The sequence below is a fragment of the Malus sylvestris genome, chromosome 14 (assembly GCF_916048215.2).
Source record: "Malus sylvestris chromosome 14, drMalSylv7.2, whole genome shotgun sequence".
NCBI classification, from domain to species: domain Eukaryota; kingdom Viridiplantae; phylum Streptophyta; class Magnoliopsida; order Rosales; family Rosaceae; genus Malus; species Malus sylvestris.
Window position 1 is genome coordinate 23,778,861 of NC_062273.1, and position 18,505 is coordinate 23,797,365.

Below are 18,505 nucleotides of genomic sequence, written 5' to 3' on the forward strand. Positions count from 1 at the left end.
TTTATAAATAGTATTTAATTATTGGTTCAGTTTCATAAGGTTTGAAACTTAGACCCTTATTGGTCAAGTTTTATAAATAGTGTTTAATTCTCAGTAATTATATTTAAAAAGCTGTTTTCAATTACCAAATTAAAATTTCCTCACTTTTTTCATATACCTACAATAATGAATGTAGCTTTCCATCCAATTTCTTGAGCTTAGGAGTCATCTTCGAGAAATTTTTCCTTGTGCCCGTAACACAAATGATATACTACATGTTATTATATAATTGTGGTGGAAAATTTTATTTTTTATGTTATTAATTTTTTAACACAAGATTCTCACAACTTGTATGTGAGTGTATCATCTGGTGTTCTGGGCACATTGAAAAGTTTCTCATCAGCACGACTACTATTAGAAAACAACACCACAAAAATAAAACAGGAGACAAAAATAAAACCGGAGAATGTAATTCACTTCGATTTTTTTTTTAATTCTATGCAAAAAAAAAAAAAAAAAAACTATTAACGTAGCTGAATGATGGGAAAAAAGGTAGGAGAAAAAAAGTGGACTGGGGGGTGGGGGGGTACACGCCCAGCGATAGTGGGTTTGTTATTATTATTTTTTGTTAATTTTTTCAGTCTTTTGTCCTTATTATTAAAATAAAGTTAGTGGAAGGTTTTTGATTAAAATGTAAAGATTTGAAACCCTTTTCATTAGTTTTCCTTTTATAAATCTCACATCTCGCTATGAGATTTCGAGGGAATTGAATCAAAATTTTACATAAAATCTCTACAAATCAATTAGACTCCATAAAAATCTATGGATCTATAAATCCATTAAAATCTCTCAAATTCCCAATTGAATACACCCCTCTTACACTCGTTTGAAAATATTGTTAAAATAATTAAAAATATTTTTGGTGAAAATATTTAGAGTCAATTCTTAATAAAAATGTAAATAAATCGTAATAAAACATTTGAAGTATTATGTACAAGAAGGGAAGTTTTATTTGAACCCATTTAATATATTTCTACACCCAACTTAAATTTTAAATGTGACTTTGTCTTTTTATCCTATTGCATAATTATCATTAAGTACAAAATGAAATTAACAATAAAACTAATATTTATTAACAAACCCATACCCAATAATCAAACCTATTATCACCTAATCTTTATTCTCCATTCATTCTAGCTAAAACTCTAAGACGTTCTCATATAGAAAGACAAGCTCTTTCTGAACGATGGAGATGATGATTTTGAAGTTTTGAATTCTCCAACTAAGGTATGAATCGATTTATGCAAATTTTTTTTCGTTTGATTTCACAATCAACCCCTTTTTCAAAGCATAATTACTAGCAGAAACATATATAGGATTTAAAATTTTATAGTCTAGCTACTTGTGTGAATATCACGCTTTCTTTTCATTTCATTCGTGAAGGGTGGAGGCTATACTTTGCTTGTACTTCAAATGGCAGTGGATAACAGCAATATAGCGACTGTCCTTGAATTTGAAGGTGTTGAGTTACTTCTATCTTGTTAAACAAATGTATGTATGTGGTCTCCAAAAGCTTCCCCATCTTCCGCTTGTTTCAATTAGTCATAATTTAATTCAGTTGTTGGATGTCGAAAATGTTTCAATTTCATGAAAATATGGGAATGTGATTTTCAAGTATGTTCGTAGCATAGAAAAACATGCCTTCAATTTTAGAGGTAAATTTTTTTTATCTTGATTATGATAATTAAAACATAATCTTGTTTTAATTATGAGATTATTGGGTTTCGTTATCGTCATGTAATGGGAAGATGGCGTGGCTCTACTTCTCTGCAAATTCGTGTAGGCCTTGCAAAGCTCTTACCTCTCAGATGTGAGACTTTATGAAATGCTTTGAGTGGAAGGCAAAGAGTTTCAGATAATTTTTGTCTCATCCAATTGTAATGAGGAAAAATTCAATGAACACTTCCAAGTGCATGCCGTGGCTAACAGTGCTCATCTTCATAAAAGATTGAGTGACATGTATATTGAGTGACATGTATTGCACAAAATGAGCTTCGATACATTGATTTTGGGTTTTTGTTTTTTAAATGGGTGTAAAAATAAACTTATATATTAGATTGAGTTTGTGAGGGTAGTTTAAGTAGTAAATTGAGTTTAAAGAAAAATTAAGAATTCAATTAAAAGTAATATGAGTGTGGAGAGTAAATTAGGTGTAGAAATAGATTATATGGGTTCAAATAAAATTTTCCGTACAAGAAGCACCAATTACAAGAAGTAGTTCAAATACTTTTAAAATTCAAAAACATTTTTTAAAAAAACATTTACAATCATTTTAAAAACAGTTACAAACCAGCCTTAATAAATTTGAAAGTTCGGTGGAACTAAAAGCTTTTGGTTTGGGCGGTGCTTTGACGTGCATGCTTAAATTTTACACCTACCGCTGTGACCGTACAGATACAATCAAATCTGTAAGAGCATCATTTAAGGCCTCCATTGCAGATGGTTGCGTTAAATGACGTGTGTATATATAAATATATGCACGGTGCAACCGAAGCAAAAACTATAGGACACTCACGTGATGTGAATCCTTTGCATAAATTATGTTCCAATTTATAAGAATGAGAAACATCGTCATCTTCCTATCTTAGAAATTATCTAATCACATCCGTTCATCATGTATTGTACGGTCAATTTTCATCAGGTACTGTTTATATTTAATTTTAAATAAAAAAATTTATAATGATTTCTGATCGCACGATATACGATGAACGGATATGATTGAAGGATCTAAAAAATCCTCACAAAGAGGATCCATAGAGGATCCTCATTCAATTTATAGCACAAGACATGTAGGTACGAAAGAGGCAATCGTATTGCTTGTTTGAGATGCTCGTCTAAGAACTAAAAACTAATCTTTAGTAAAAGTTTAAGTGGATTTTGAAAGCAGTTAAACAAATATTTGATGTCTTTTTTAAAAAGCATTCAAAAACAATTTCATTAAAAGCGTTTCAGTTATTTTTAAAGCACCTTCAAACAAGTTTTTATGTTCATAATCATTGGCCCCATTTAAAACTATTTATGCTCATAATCGCTTTTCCTATAAGATCTATTATTAGGACGTAATGTTTATGTCCTCTTACCTATTTTATTTTCTCACCCACTAAATAACTAAAAAATAGGTGACAAATCAATATAATATAAGGAAAATTAATGAAAATGAGCTTGAAAACTTTGAGTTTTAATCAAAATGACAAGAATGTGTTATAAGTGAATAGTACCAATAGTGACTTTGTAGAGTTAAAATATATTTTTTTTATTAAAATGAACAGTACCGGGAGCGTTTCGTTAAAACTTTTTATAGGCCAGTAAATAGTGGGTTAGCTAGACGGTTGGGGTCTTCCTTGTCAACCCTCTCTCTCGAATCATTTCCCTCATTGTGGATCGTAAATTAGTATAGCATATTAGTTGTAACAATAAAATAATAACATGGGTGAGAAAATACAATGGGTGAATGGGCATGGTTTCACTCGTTTTTTTTTAGAAATCGAAGATGCACTTGGAAGTAACTTGCTTATCCAAAAAGCACTTTTTAAGTTTTTCAAACCAAACACCGTCAAAAGAGCTTTTGATTCTTTGTAAAGCAATTTTGGCAAAATTCCGAAAGCAATCCCAGACTTAACAAGAATCCAATTGCAGAAAATGTAATTTTCGAAATAAGTTATTCATAGGTAAATTACAAGCTAGAACCAAATCCATTCAGACATAGATTCTTCTAATGTAGAACCAAATCATGAACCAAAAGGTGAATCGAAGTCGACAACTACGGATTCTAGATGTATAATTAGCCCGGTTCACATACGAAAACACAAAATGCGCCTAATACGAGATCAAAGAACCCGGAGCAACAATTCTACCATGTTATGGATGCCAAGGCCAGATCCTGTCATCGGGCCTCAAGTCAAATTTCTGTCGTCGAATCTCAAGATGGCAGGTTTACAATTATACTGGTTGCTGAACGTTATTGCCGCCTTGTTGAACTCGTGACTCGAAAAAGAGTCTTACAGTGGAATAAATCAAAGAAGGTTCGGCCATTGCTCCATTCCCGTAATCTCCACAAGCCAGCCTCTTTGTGACTGGTGGGATGAGTGAAACTCCAAGTTCATCAATCAACATGATATGTCGCTCTGTGAAGGGGTTCTTCCACATCAAGGTATTCATGGCTGGTGCGACGAAGAAAGGTTTGCTGTAGTCCCATGCTCGTACGATGCAGGTCAGTAGATTGTCACACAATCCCCCAGCAATCTACAAGAAGAACATGGGACATTAGTTCCATCTCTCATTCTTCCCACGAAACACATACAGAAGGGATAAAAAATAAAATTGAAAGTTTCACAGATGATAATAGTTTGAGTAACATGCTGATAAGACGTCCAATTGCTAGTAAAACAAATTCTCAACTATCTCATCTCGTAGCAAAAACAACTTCATAAATTCACAAGACTTCCAGACTCTGAATATTACCTTGCCTAGTGTGTTTGCTGACAATGGGGCGATAACCAAGATATCCGCCCAACGGCGGAGCTCAATGTGAAGCACACTATCACCCATTTTGTTCCAAGTAGACCATTCATCCTCGTCAGTGTACAGGATTACATCCTTGGGAAGTGATGCTCTATCAATGAAATGCAAAGATGCTCTTGTGGCAACTGCTTTTACTTCTGCCCATTCCGAAAAACTATGGCAAAGGTTGCCAAACTTTATGGCAGCTACACTTCCACTAGCAGCAAGTAGAATCCGAGGCCTCCTTGGGGCAGGATTGGCTTGTGGCTCAATCTCTGGACTCGCAGGTTCGGAGCTTGACATACCCTATTCAAATGATATCAACATGTTCATAAACATCCTTGATTCCCGAAGAATCAAAACAATTTAAAACAAAAGAAATATCAGGCTTTGCATAAAATCTTCAACCTAATATTTGGAAAGTGCCTACATAATGCCTCAATTTATTCAAAAAAGAAAAGAAGTGACAAATCCGCAATGAATTTGAACCCCTGATCCCCATGCCCAAAACACCAAAGGGAAAAGGGAGCCATTACAGAACTGATGATCTAGGTAACACACAAATTGTTCATCAAACTTTGCTCACTGCACCACAAAAACTCGATCAAGAAAAACATATCCACTTATATTCTATACATGATCATTCATCCCGTTTGAGTACATAGTGGACCAATTCAAGCTAACACTAAAAAAGATTCAAAATTTCAAGCTAACACTAAAAAGAATTAAATTCCAATCTACAAACGACAGCTTTTTACTTTTCCCAATAGAAGATACAATTCAATGAGAAAAAGAGGGGAAATTTTATCTATACGAGAACAGCAATTTTCCTCTATGATCATTAAACCTAAATACAAAGCATCCGAGAAGAACCCGCATATGTTACATTACACCACCGCAAAGTGAACTCAGATTGAACGAATAAAAATGGGTTCCTTCCAAACAAATCCCATATAACCAATACAAGAAATCTACTGAAATCGATAGTTCAATAATTCCAGAACATGACAATCAACATATATGAACATTTTCAAAAAGAAACTTGTGAGACAATCGTAAGATGTCAATAGAAGAATTAAAGCTCCCAAACAAAACGAACATACCCAAAAGCATCCTCCGGACTGACGAATGTGATCATTCATGATCCCGATGATCTTGAACAATCACAAAAAAAATAATAAAAATGGAATTTTCTCGCAGCGGGGAAAGCCTCTGAAGAAAATTAATTATAACTTTACTTTCTTTCTCAGAGACATAAAACCAAACACCTTTGCTGCATTCATAAAAGAATGCTCTCTCCCTTTTCCCGCTCAATCCCAATAACAAACTAACAGAAAACTAACAGTTGCAAACCCACACTCCTAAAAAGATTCTAAATTTCGAAACAATGTGTGAAGGGCTCGTAGCTCAGCAAGTTAAGAGCATTCTCCGTTGCACCCGAGGTTCGATTCCCCACAATATGATGAAAAATACAGCTACAAAAGGAATATATTTTCCCTAATTGTATACTCAGACGAACAGATTAAGCAATAGACAAAATTAGCATCAATTAAAGAGTAATTGGAATCTAATCGCATGTGATTTAGTACTAAAACGAAATAGAATTCCGTCAATTGAGTGAGAAATTGTTACTGACTTGGAATGGTGAGTTCCCTCTGCGTGTGGTTTGAGGCGATTTAGGGTTTTTGAGCTGAAATCTCAGCGAGGCGGGTGGGTTCAGAGACCGAAACGCAGCGTATTGGACTTTGAGTGAGGCGAACCGGTCTCGGAGTGCCTCTCTCTCCAGAGGGGTTCCGAAGTCCGAAACGATGATGTTTTTTATGTTCTTTTACTTTTCGTTTAAGTATTTTCATCCTTATTGGGCGGGTACGTGTACCCGATATTGTAAAGTGCAAACACGTGTTTCGATACTATTGGTTCGATTCCATGGAATGGTTGGTTTAGTATTACTGTGCTTTGCAAAGAAAAGAAACTGATTCTCTGTACTGTGAGAATAAACTCAATTTTGTTGTTTCATATTTTTAGTTTTTTTTTTCATCCAAAATTATGAAAATAATCTATTTTTAAATATTTATTAAAAATCTTTTTGAACTTTAACTATTTTTATACCTATTTTTTATAAAATCATTCCAATACCAAACAAAGGCGAAAGAGAGTTTTGGCACCATTTACCCGCTTTATTTCCTTCGTGTTTAAGTTTAAATCTCAAAGGGTAATTACGTAATTTCGACACCATCTTCCTCGCATTTCCACTTTCTCTCTTCGCTCGCACTTCCCTGGTCGTATACATGAATTTCCCTCGTTAATTTAAACCTCTCACTGCTCGCACTGAGTCGGACCATTCAACTCAGACCGAGTCAATGCCTTGATGGCTAGTGTTTGCGACAATTGGGAGCGGCTGGTGCGAGCCACGGTGAAGAGGGAGCAGCTCAAAAGCTCCGGCCAGTGCGCGGTCCTGCTGTCGCTGGGGAAGACCACCACAAGCTTCGGCCAGGGTTCGGTCCCGTCCTCGCTGGGGAAGACCACCACAACCACCACCAGTGTCAATGCGATCTTGCAAGCTGCCGATGCGATTCAAGATGAGGACCCCAACGAATCAAGAATTTGTCAGGACTTTTCATGATCTTCTTTTTCTTGACTTTTTCAAATTAATGCTTCTTTTTTTCAGCGATCAATTCAGTTTTCCTGTTGGAGATAGAATCCCACGTCGAAAATAAATATACCAAAATAATATATTGTATACGAGAGACTCCGCTCCTGACATTTTCTGATAAAACCCCACCTATTGGTGATGTTCGAGGTGAGCCATGCTATCGAACTTGAAATTCGTTTACTATCGAAGTTGTTTTTGGACTTTTTTTTTCCCCTCAGCTGGAATATGATGCTTGTTTCGATGTTAGTGTGCGAGCAGGCGCATAGTATGGCGCAAAATCTGGACCCGAAAAGTGATGGCATCGGTGTTCTGCAGTTTAAGGTTCGACTGATGACTGTAATCAAGGTATCACTTAAGGCTGGATTGATGGCATAGGTGTTCTTTTATTTCTTTTCCTTTTTATGGTTAAAATTGTAAGATATGAGTATCTGGAACTTCGTTTCAGCAAAGACTTGCGAAAAAACATGGGGGTCAAATAGATCAGCGTCGTGATATTGAGCACCTATGCGAATTTTACCAGCGCTACACGCGACTACATCGAGTTGGTGATATCCAGATACAGGAACCAACATGGCGGGAATCTGGAACTTTTAGTGCTGACTTTGGCAAGTATGGCCACCGTTATTTACTTGACTAGAATACATGTTTTTCTAACGTAAAACATTGTTGGTTTTCTGTCCAAATTTTTGTGTGTTATGATCTACATTGATGAGGTGCGATGCATACTTACGGAGAGGGGGAGGGCGTCAGGTAGTCGACAGCCGGCACTCCATGATCACGTCGAATCCTTATGAAAATGAATCCAGAACAAAATCGCGCTAAAGCTAGGACGTCACCCGTAAGTGGCGCGCTGTGTGGCCTGAGCACAGTGATAAGTGAGCAAGGGTCGCTGTATCTCCATCGGCACCCGGATGCAGTGTTAAATGAGCAAGGGGGCCATAGAAACTTCTTTTCGAACGACTCCACTCAAAGTTGTTTGGGAGCATATGCTCCTATCAACTTTACCCGGGACACACAAAAGAAGTACTTTGATCCTATTAGACGGGGGAGGGTGAAGAAGCTAGGACAGAAGGGTAGAGTTCAAGAGAGCAAAATGCGTTTAGGAACGTGGAATATAGGAACCTTAACGGGAAAATCTATGGAAGTAGTGGAAGTTATGGTGAGGAGAAGGATAAATATTATGTGCCTACAAGAAACTAAGTGGGTTGGTAGTAAGGCAAAGGATCTAGAAAACTCAGGGTTTAAACTTTGGTATTCGGGCACAAATAGAACGAGAAACGGTGTTGGCATCATCGTGGACAAGACCTTGGTACAAGATGTTGTAGATGTCAAGAGGGTAGGAGATAGAATCATGGCAATCAAGATTGTAATAGGACAAGAACTTATCAATGTGATTAGTGCGTACGCACCTCAAGTAGGGTTGGATACGAGTTCGAAGGAGAAATTTTGGGAAGATCTTGGAGACTTGGTGCAAGGAATTGCTCAGACGGAGAAGTTATTTATAGGAGGAGATTTTAAATGGACACGTGGGCAGGGAGACAGGCAACTATGGAGGTTTTCATGGTGGCCATGGTTTTGGGGAGAGAAACGAGGATGGGGAAGCTATCTTGGATTTTGCAATGGCATATGATCTCTTCTTAGCCAACACCTTCTTTAAGAAGAGAGAAGAACATGTGATCACCTACAAGAGTGGGTCGTCAAAAACACAAATAGATTTTCTTCTAATGAGGAAAGGGGATCGTATAACTTGTAAGGATTGCAAAGTTATACCAGGAGAGAGCGTGGCTAATCAACATCGCTTGTTGGTGATGGATGTACATATCAAAAGAGTAAGACAAAAGAACAAGACTTGGAAGTGCCCAAGGACTAGATGGTGGAATCTAAAAGAAGAAAAACAAGCCATTTTCAAAGAGAAGGTAATCACCCAATGTGTGTGGGATAGAGAGGGGGAAGCTAGCCAAATGTGGGATTCCATGGCTAGTTGTATTCGAAAAGTAGCAAAAGAGGTATTAGGAGAGTCCAAGGGCTTTGCCCCACACCAAAAGGAATCTTGGTGGTGGAATGAGGAGGTACAAACAAAGGTGAAGGCTAAGAAGGAATGTTGTAAAGCCTTATACAAGGAGAGGACTGATGAAAATGGTGAAAGGTATAGAAAAGCGAAGCAAGAGGCGAAGAAAGCTGTTAGAGAAGCTAAGTTAGCGGCTTACGACGATATGTATAAACGACTAGATACCAAAGAAGGAGAGTTGGATATCTATAAACTATCTAGAGCAAGGGAAAAGAAGACAAGGGACCTAAACCAAGTGAGGTGCATCAAGGATGAGGATGGAAAGGTTCTTGCTACAGAGAACGCGGTTAAAGACAGATGGAGAGGTTATTTTCATAATCTTTTCAATGAAGGACATGAAATGAGTGCTTCTTTAGGGGAGTTGAGTAACTCAGAAGAGTGTAGAAACTACTCTTTTTATCGTCGAATCCGGAAGGAAGAAGTGGTTGTAGCTTTGAAGAAGATGAAGCATAAAAAAGCAATAGGCCCAGACGATATACCAATCGAAGTGTGGAAACTTTTGGGAGAGACAGGTATAACATGGCTCACTGACCTTTTCAATAGGATTTTGAAAACGAAGAAGATGCCAAATGAGTGGCGAATGAGCACTTTGGTGCCTATCTACAAGAATAAGGGCGACGTACAAAATCGCATGAACTATAGGGGTATTAAGCTAATGAGTCATACAATGAAGCTCTGGGAGAGAGTCATTGAGCATAGATTGAGGCAAGAGACACGGGTTTCGGACAACCAATTCGGGTTCATGCCAGGGCGCTCAACCATGGAGGCAATCTATCTCTTACGAAGATTGATGGAAAGATATAGAGATGGGAAAAAGGATTTACACATGGTCTTTATAGATTTGGAAAAAGCGTATGATAGGGTCCCAAGAGACATTCTTTGGAGGATTTTAGAGAAGAAAGGAGTACGAGTAGCATATATCCAAGCTATAAAGGATATGTATGAAGGAGCAAAGACTGCCGTAAGAACTCATGAAGGACAAACCGAAAGCTTTCCCATAACTGTAGGATTACATCAAGGCTCATCCTTAAGTCCTTACCTTTTTGCGTTGGTAATGGATGAGTTAACACGACATATTCAAGATGATATTCCTTGGTGTATGCTTTTCGCAGACGATATAGTGTTGATAGATGAAACTCAGGAAGGGGTAAATGCAAAGCTTAACCTTTGGAGAGAAGTGTTGGAATCTAAAGGTCTTCGCCTAAGCCGATCAAAGACAGAATATATGGAGTGCAAGTTCAGTGCAAATGGAGGCCAAAACGAGTTAGGGGTGAGGATCGGAGATCAAGAAATACCAAAGAGCGACCGTTTTCGTTACCTAGGATCTATCTTGCAAAAGAACGGAGAATTAGATGGAGATCTCAACCATAGAATACAAGCTGGATGGATGAAGTGGAAGAGTGCATCCGGCGTGTTGTGTGACCGTCGTATGCCACTGAAGCTCAAGGGAAAATTTTATAGGACGGCAATAAGGCCGGCGATGCTGTATGGCACAGAATGTTGGGCGGTGAAACATCAACACGTACACAAAATGGGTGTAGCGGAGATGAGGATGCTTCGTTGGATGTGTGGGCACACGAGAAAGGATAAGATTAGGAATGAGGATATCCGGGGTAAAGTAGGAGTAGCCGAAATTGAAGGAAAGATGAGAGAAAATCGGTTACGGTGGTTTGGACATGTGCAAAGAAGGCCTACTGACGTTCCGATTAGAAGATGCGACTATGGGACAGAGGTTCAGGGCCGAAGGGGTAGAGGAAGACCTAGGAAAACTTTGGAAGAGACTCTAAGAAAAGACTTAGAGTACTTGGATCTAACGAAGGACATGACACAGGATCGAGCACAATGGCGTTCTAAGATTCATATAGCCGATCCCACTCAGTGACTTGGATTTTCCAAGTCTCCAACCGAGAAGTTTTCCTCACTCGGGAAATTAAGGGAACACTACCCCAACCTACATGCTCCACTCAGAAAGCTTCAACATACAAGCTTTAACAAAAGAAAATTCAAAGAACTTAGCGAAGAAGGCTTTGGTGTATTTAACACAATACGTTGAAATGAAGGAAATCTTATTTATTGATATCCCCGATAAGCTACAAATATGTACATATACATGAGTCAAAATAAGCACACAAGAGGGAGCCTTCACAAAGGTTGCTTAGGAGAAGTCTCAGCAGTCGGTAGAGCCCCAGAAAGAGAAGGCACCGGAGGGGGATCATTTGGAGCCTCAGTACTGGACAGAACCCTAGAAGGAGGAGGCATCAGAGGTTGATCATTTGGAGCTTCATTACGCGGTACAGCCCTAGAAGACGAAGGCAATAAATGCCTTTGGAACAAACCCACAAATCTCTGATGATCAAGTAAAACCTGACCATCAGTTTCCTTCATCTGGTCAAGCTTCCTCTTCATGTTTGTAGCATAGTCATGTGCGAGCCGGTGCAACTGTTTATTCTCATGCTTGAGCCCTCTAATCTCCTGTTTGAGACTCATCACTTCAGCCGCCAATGATTCAACTTGGCGGGTTCGAGCAAATAGGCGTTGGGCCATATTAGCCACAGAACCTGCACACTGAACACTGAGAGCCAGCGAATCCTTAACAGCTAAATCATCAGACCGTTTGGAAAGTAGTCTGTTATCTTTGGGAGTGAGAAGGTTCCTGGCCACCACCGCAGCGGTCATATCATTCTTCATCACGGAATCCCCAACGGTAAGAGGACCAGTAGGGGAGACGAAGGATGGGCGCCATATGTTGTCTGGAGAAGGCGGGGCTGCCTCTTCAACAAGGTTCAAGTCAAAACGACGGTCGGAGGGGCCAGACATTTTCAAAGGTGTTGAAGAGAGAAGAGATCGGACAAATCAAGATCTTAGAAGTGCAAGAATGAAGCTTCTACTGGTGGAGATTCAAGTGTGCTTTGGAACTTAATGCCAGCCCCTATAAAAATCTGCACTCGACGAAGCTTCAGAAATCGAAGAGGCGCCTGCTCAGAAATCGAAGAGGCGTTTGCTTTCTCAAAAGCTGGGCTGCTTAGAGATCACGAGGGTTGATCTCAGAAATCGAAGAGGCGTTTGCTTTCTCAAAAGTTGGGCTGCTCAAAGACCACGAAGGCCGATCTCAAAAATCGAAGAGGCGCTCGCTTTCTCAAAAGCTGGGCTCCCCAGAGACCACGAGGGCCGATCTCAGAAATCGAAGAGGCACCTACTTTTCCAGCCTTTTCCAGCCTTGTCAGCACCTGTCACACGCACACTCAGTTTTGCGGAAATTATGGGCATTCTGTCAAAGACTTCTGGGGAAGTAGAAAACACATGAATCTTACTGTTCAATCACCCACTTCCCACACGCAACAATAGCTCATGGGTACCACAGATAACTTTGCCAAAGTTCTCTGCCAAAGTTGAGCACGTGAAGCTTGCAGCTCCCACTACATCGCTCTGACCAAGAAGGGTAAAAGAATAGCAAAGAAACAGCACTAACAAAGTTTAGACCCATAAATTTTGAAGGTCTAGCTACCATATTATTACCCACAAGGGTAAAGGAACAGTACCACTGCTGGATAATTGGAAAGTCCCTGTGTGTCAACCTCTGTGCTTCGTGGCAAGGTAGACTAGCAAACATGCCCAACCTTTACTCACATTCGAGAAAACACTCCCAATAAGATTGCTTGCTCCAAAATCGAAGAGGCACCGTCCTCCGAATCTCGAGAGCCAGACTCCCAACATGACTACTTTCTTAAAAATCGAAGAGAGGGTAAAGGAACAGTACCATTGCTGGATAATTGGAAAGTCCCTGTGTGTCAACCTCTGTGCTTCGTGGCAAGGTAGACTAGCAAACATGCCCAACCTTTACTCACATTCGAGAAAACACTCCCAACAAGATTGCTTGCTCCAAAATCGAAGAGGCACCGACCTCCGAATCTCGAGAGCCAGACTCCCAACATGATTACTTTCTCAAAAATCGAAGAGACACTGCTCCCCGAATCTCGAGAGCCAGACCCCCAGCATGATTGCTTTCTCAAAAATCGATGAGGCATCGTTCTCCGAATCAATCGAAGAGGCGCTCGCTTTCTCAAAAGCTGGGCTGCTCAGAGACCACGAGGGCCGATCTCAGAAATCGAAGAGGCACCTACTTTTCTAGCCTTGTCAGCACCTGTCACACGCACACTCAGCTTTGCAGAAATTATGGGCATTCTGTCGAAGACTTCTGATGAAGTAGAAAGCACATGAATCTTACTGTTCAATCACCCACTTCCCACACGCAACAATAGCTCATGGGTACCACAAATAACTTTGCCAAAGTTCTCTGCCAAAGTTGAGCACGTGAAGCTTGCAGCTCCCACTACATCGCTCTGACCAAGAAAGGTAAAAGAATAGCAAAGAAACAGCACTAACAAAAGTTTAGACACATAAATTTTGAAGGTCTAGCTACCATATTATTACCCACAACTGTAAAGGAACAGTACCACTGCTGGATAATTGGAAAGTCCCTGTGTGTCAACCTCTGTGCCTCGTGGCAAGGTAGACTAGCAAACATGCCCAACCTTTACTCACATTCGAGAAAACACTCCCAATAAGATTGCTTGCTCCAAAATCGAAGAGGCACCATTCTCCGAATCTCGAGAGCCAGACTCCCAACATGACTACTTTCTCAAAATCGAAGAGAGGGTAAAGGAACAGTACCATTGCTGGATAATTGGAAAGTCCCTGTGTGTCAACCTTTGTGCTTCGTGGCAAGGTAGACTAGCAAACATGCCCAACCTTTACTCACATTCGAGACAACACTCCCAACAAGATTGCTTGCTCCAAAATCGAAGAGGCACCGCCCTCCGAATCTCGAGAGCCAGACTCCCAACATGATTACTTCCTCAAAAATCGAAGAGACACTGCTCTCCGAATCTCGAGAGTCATACCCCCAGCATGATTGCTTTCTCAAAAATCGAAGAGGCATCGTTCTCCGAATCTCGAGAGCCAGATACCACAGACCACTTTTTCAAAGTGCTCTGACAGAGTTAAAACATGTGAAACTGGCAGCTCCCACTACCGTGCTATGACCAAGCAGGGTAAAGGAATAGCATTACTACTTGTTGTTAGGGAGACTCCTATATATGTCGACCTCCATCCCCAACGGACAGGCAGACCTGCAAAAATGCTCAACCCTTCATCATATCTGAGAGGGCACTCCCAACGAAGCCTTTCGAAATATTCAGCTTTCTTTCCCCCCGATAATACCTCTGCAAACAAGCTATACTAAAGCAAGAATATCTCATATCATCAGGGTTAAAAGCAAGAGTATCCCATATCATGCTTTTTCCCTGTCTTTTCTTTTGGCCTTGTTTTTACCTGCAAGACAAGGAGAAAGAGAGCAATCAGTCAGCACTTGGAATCAAGCTTCCAGCCAGGAACTGACTGCCTGGAACCCCTTACCTGATTACTTACCTGGCATTGCTCTCGAGTACTCATCTTCAACATCTTATGTTTCCAGGGAAGATTCCGCATTTGCTTGAGGAACAGATAGGGCAAGTGCGAAGGATACAAGGAAGCATGTGGAGACAAGCGTAACAGCACACGTGCCGATACATTCATTACTCTGTCAAAAGCAAAAGTATCCCATATCAGCAGGGTGGAACGTACTCTAGATTTGATGGACTTGTTTTGACCCTCAAATTCTTCAGTCGGCCTTATACTCTGGAGGAAACCAGAAAACCCTCCAGCTCAGTTCAAGAATAAGCCTGTGGAAAGTTACTTCTTCAAAAGCAAAAGTATCTCATATCATCTCTTCTCATTTTTCTTCTCTTTATCCTTCATGCTGCTGCAAGATGGGGAGAAGGTGAACAATCAGTCGGAGCTCTGATTGCTTACCTTGTCTGTCACCTCTTTCAGCAGACCCCCTAGCTCGGCGACTTGGGGGACTCCTACTACATGGTTTGTATCGCGCTTGACCAAGCCTGAAACTACAAGTAAGCTTCAAGTGAAATTGATACATTACCTTGTGCATCTCCACCAGTTAAAGATACCACCCCTGGATGGAGGAAGAGTACTTCCAGAGAAGATGCCACATCTACCTATGAGACAGATAAGGCAAGTCAAGACGACACCACACTCCGATACTTAGAAGTTTCGTGATTACGAGATCATTCTCCCATAATATTTCCTAATGTCATTTGTACTAAATCATTCACTTGTACTCACTAAATGAGAGCTTGAACCTATGTACTTGTGTAAACCCTTCACAATTAATGAGAACTCTTCTATTCCGTGGACGTAGCCAATCTGGGTGAACCACGTACATCTTGTGTTTGCTTTCCTATCTCTATCCAGTTATATACTTATCCACACTAATGACCGGAGCAATCTAGCGAAGATCACAAAAAGCGATCGTTTTCGCTACCTAGGATCTATCTTGCAAGAGAACGGAGAATTAGATGGAGATCTCAACCATAGAATACGAGCTGGATGGAAAGAGTGCATCCGGCGTGTTGTGTAACCGTCGTAGGCCACTGAAGCTCAAGGGAAAATTTTATAGGACGGCAATAAGGCTAGCGATGTTGTATGGCACAGAATGTTGGGTGGTGAAGCATCAACACGTACACAAAATGGATGTAGCGGAGATGAGGATGCTTCGTGGGATGTGTGGGCACACGAGAAAGGATAAGATTGGGAATGAGGATATCCGAGGTAAAGTAGGAGTAGCCGAAATTGTAGGAAAGATGAGAGAAAATCGGCTCCGGTGATTTTGGACATGTGCAAAGAAGGCCGACTGACGCTCCGGTTCGAAGATGTGACTACGGGACAGAGGTTCAGGGCCGAAGGGGTAGAAGAAGACCTAGGACAACTTTGGAAGAGACTCTAAGAAAAGACTTAGAGTACTTGGATCTAACGGAGGACATGACACAAAACCGAGCGCAATGGCGTTCTAGGATTCATATAGCCGACCCCACTTAGTGGGAAAAGGCTTTGTTGTTGTTGTTGTTGTTGAATCACTTTGGTAAAATGTATCATGTCTTTTGTTTGATGAACAAGAATCTCATATAATATGTTATTTATTACTCCTGTTGTTGTTTCGTATTGGAGCTCAGTTGTTTAGAAATTAAAGAGACAATGGCTACCTGGAGGACTTTAGTTGAGGTGATGAAGGCACTTAGCAAAGATGCCGATCCTAATGGAGTCGGAAAACTTATTACAGAGGAGGTATTTGTCCTCAAATTTCATCTTATATTGACTTATTCGAGTTGATTTTGGGTGATCAAGAGTAACGATGAAAAAATCAATCGCTCACGAATTTCTGCCCCCCAACTATTTTCAGCATTGTTGTTTTAACTTCAGTGTGTGTGATTGACTTTTTTCAATTATCTGTCGGTTTCCAGTTGCGAAGAGTTGAAAACACCGATGCAACATTATCTGGGGAGCTAACAGCCTACAAAGATGTCCTTCTAGAAGCACCACCATTAATCAACGCAATTGGAGCTTTCCCAGAAGTAGGTTTCATCTGAATTATATTTGTCTCGCCATCTGTTCTTCATTCCCTTCAAGAGTTCTGTTACTTTCACTCTGATCTTATCTGCCATACCATTGAAGTTACTCGTGACGAAATCTTTTGAATGTTTGGTTAATCTCCCCAGGTTAGAATAGCAATATCTGCACTTAGGTATACCAATCAATTCCCCAGTCTTCCGGCTGATTTTGAGACATCCGGACAACGAGATGCGGACATGTTTGATCTTCTGGAATTTGTGTTTGGTTTTCAGGTTTGAGTTTCCCTATATTTTCCCTAAGCGTAATATATCCGATATTAAATGTGGTATGGTAAATATGACACTGCCTATATCGTCAGTTTCAATTGTTGTTCTTATGGATTTTAAACGTGGTACTGGTTAATTTTTTCAGAAAGACAATGTGAGGAACCAGAGAGTGAATGTTGTTCTTACATTTGCAAATGCACAATCTCGGCTTGGTAAACCTATTAAGGTCAGATCCAGTGAGTGCTTCGGTTCGTTTAACTCACTATCTTTCGTGTGCTCATGTCATGTCATGTGACTGAAGTTTTTGTGCAAGTTCATTGCTGCATTTACGTCCTATCTCCAGTGAGTGCTTCGGTTCGTTTAACTCACTATCTTTCGTGTGCTCATGTCATGTCATGTGACTGAAGTTTTTGTGTAAATTCATTGTTGCATTTACGTCCTATCAGCTTCATCTATATGGCTTGTGAAGCAAGTAGTTCCAATAATTAAATTTGAAGCATTTGTTCAGTTCCTGAACGACGTGCTTGTGTTGATATTTGTAAAATTTAAGTCGTGATTTCAAGAAATTTGATAAAAAATATATTTGAAAGAAAGAAGCTTAGGTCACTTCATTTGGTTGCTACTTGTTTCAAATAATCGAAACAAACCTTGTTGTAAGCGAGGGAAAGACTGTGTACGTGCACCTAATCCTACCCAGTGTTTCGTTTGATGATTTATGGGACGTATGGGCATGGAAATAGTCTTCTGGATGTGAATTTTATTGATATATTTACGTTTTTCGTGTGCAGAGAATAGAATGAGGTATTTCTTAAAGTTCTGGATTCTTATATTGAATGGTGCAGCACCTGCAGATAAGCACTTTATGGAACATGTAATCTCAAATCTAATGCTTTCTTGAATACTTGATTCTTATGTTCATTGTCCCTTAAAAGTTCTTTTGTACACTGCTGATTGCATATATACTTTTTCACAGTTTCGAAGCACTTGGTCGTGACCGGAAACTTAATCTGGTTTCCTTGTACTTTCTGATATGGGGCGAAGCTGCAAATTTCCGCTTTCTTCCCAATTGTGTTTGCTATATATTTCACCTTGTAAGCCTGAAAACGTTATGCAGCTTGCAGATTACTCTTCTCAGTTCATCTAGATAAGATTCACTGATTTGTTTTTATTTTTATCATTGTTTAATTAGTATGTCATGTTTTAATTGTGTTATGGAGGTTGAATTTGCAAACTGCTAATCTTAGTTTCTATACTGTACTACAACTTGATATCCGGAAACATATAGATTCATCGCTCTTCTCACATTCTTCGAATCTATTTGCAACTTTAAAAAATTGAATTTTAAAACTCAGTTTTTTTATGAACTGTATCAAAGTTCAAGTGAAGCATACAGTGTTGGCCCCTTCTGATGGGAGATGACATCATCTTACGGTACTACAGATGGCTAGAGAGTTAGATGCCATGTTAGATCATGGAGAAGCTTATCCTGCTGCCAGCTGCAGAACAGAGAGCAGA

General features: G+C 39.8%; 2 protein-coding genes across 2 annotated transcripts; one reads left to right on the top strand and one right to left on the bottom strand.

Annotated features, from left to right (window-relative positions):
- Nucleotides 1-3,669: 3,669 nt before the first annotated feature.
- On the bottom strand, nt 3,670-6,363 carry LOC126599825 (probable phosphopantothenoylcysteine decarboxylase). Its single transcript, XM_050266277.1, has 3 exons — nt 6,176-6,363; nt 4,501-4,845; nt 3,670-4,281 (listed from the first exon to the last, which is right to left on the bottom strand). The coding sequence occupies exons 2-3, from the start codon at nt 4,840-4,842 to the stop codon at nt 3,979-3,981; spliced, it is 645 nt and encodes a 214-aa protein (XP_050122234.1). The 5' UTR covers nt 4,843-4,845; nt 6,176-6,363; the 3' UTR covers nt 3,670-3,978.
- Nucleotides 6,364-6,797: 434 nt separating this feature from the next.
- LOC126599823 (callose synthase 10-like) lies at nt 6,798-18,294 on the top strand. The gene is made up of 9 exons (XM_050266276.1): nt 6,798-7,145; nt 7,440-7,537; nt 7,638-7,801; nt 16,328-16,439; nt 16,616-16,726; nt 16,871-16,996; nt 17,136-17,226; nt 17,779-17,861; nt 17,964-18,294. Exons 1-9 carry the CDS (start codon nt 6,908-6,910, stop codon nt 17,982-17,984), a joined length of 1,044 nt encoding a protein of 347 aa, XP_050122233.1. The 5' UTR covers nt 6,798-6,907; the 3' UTR covers nt 17,985-18,294.
- Nucleotides 18,295-18,505: the final 211 nt, after the last annotated feature.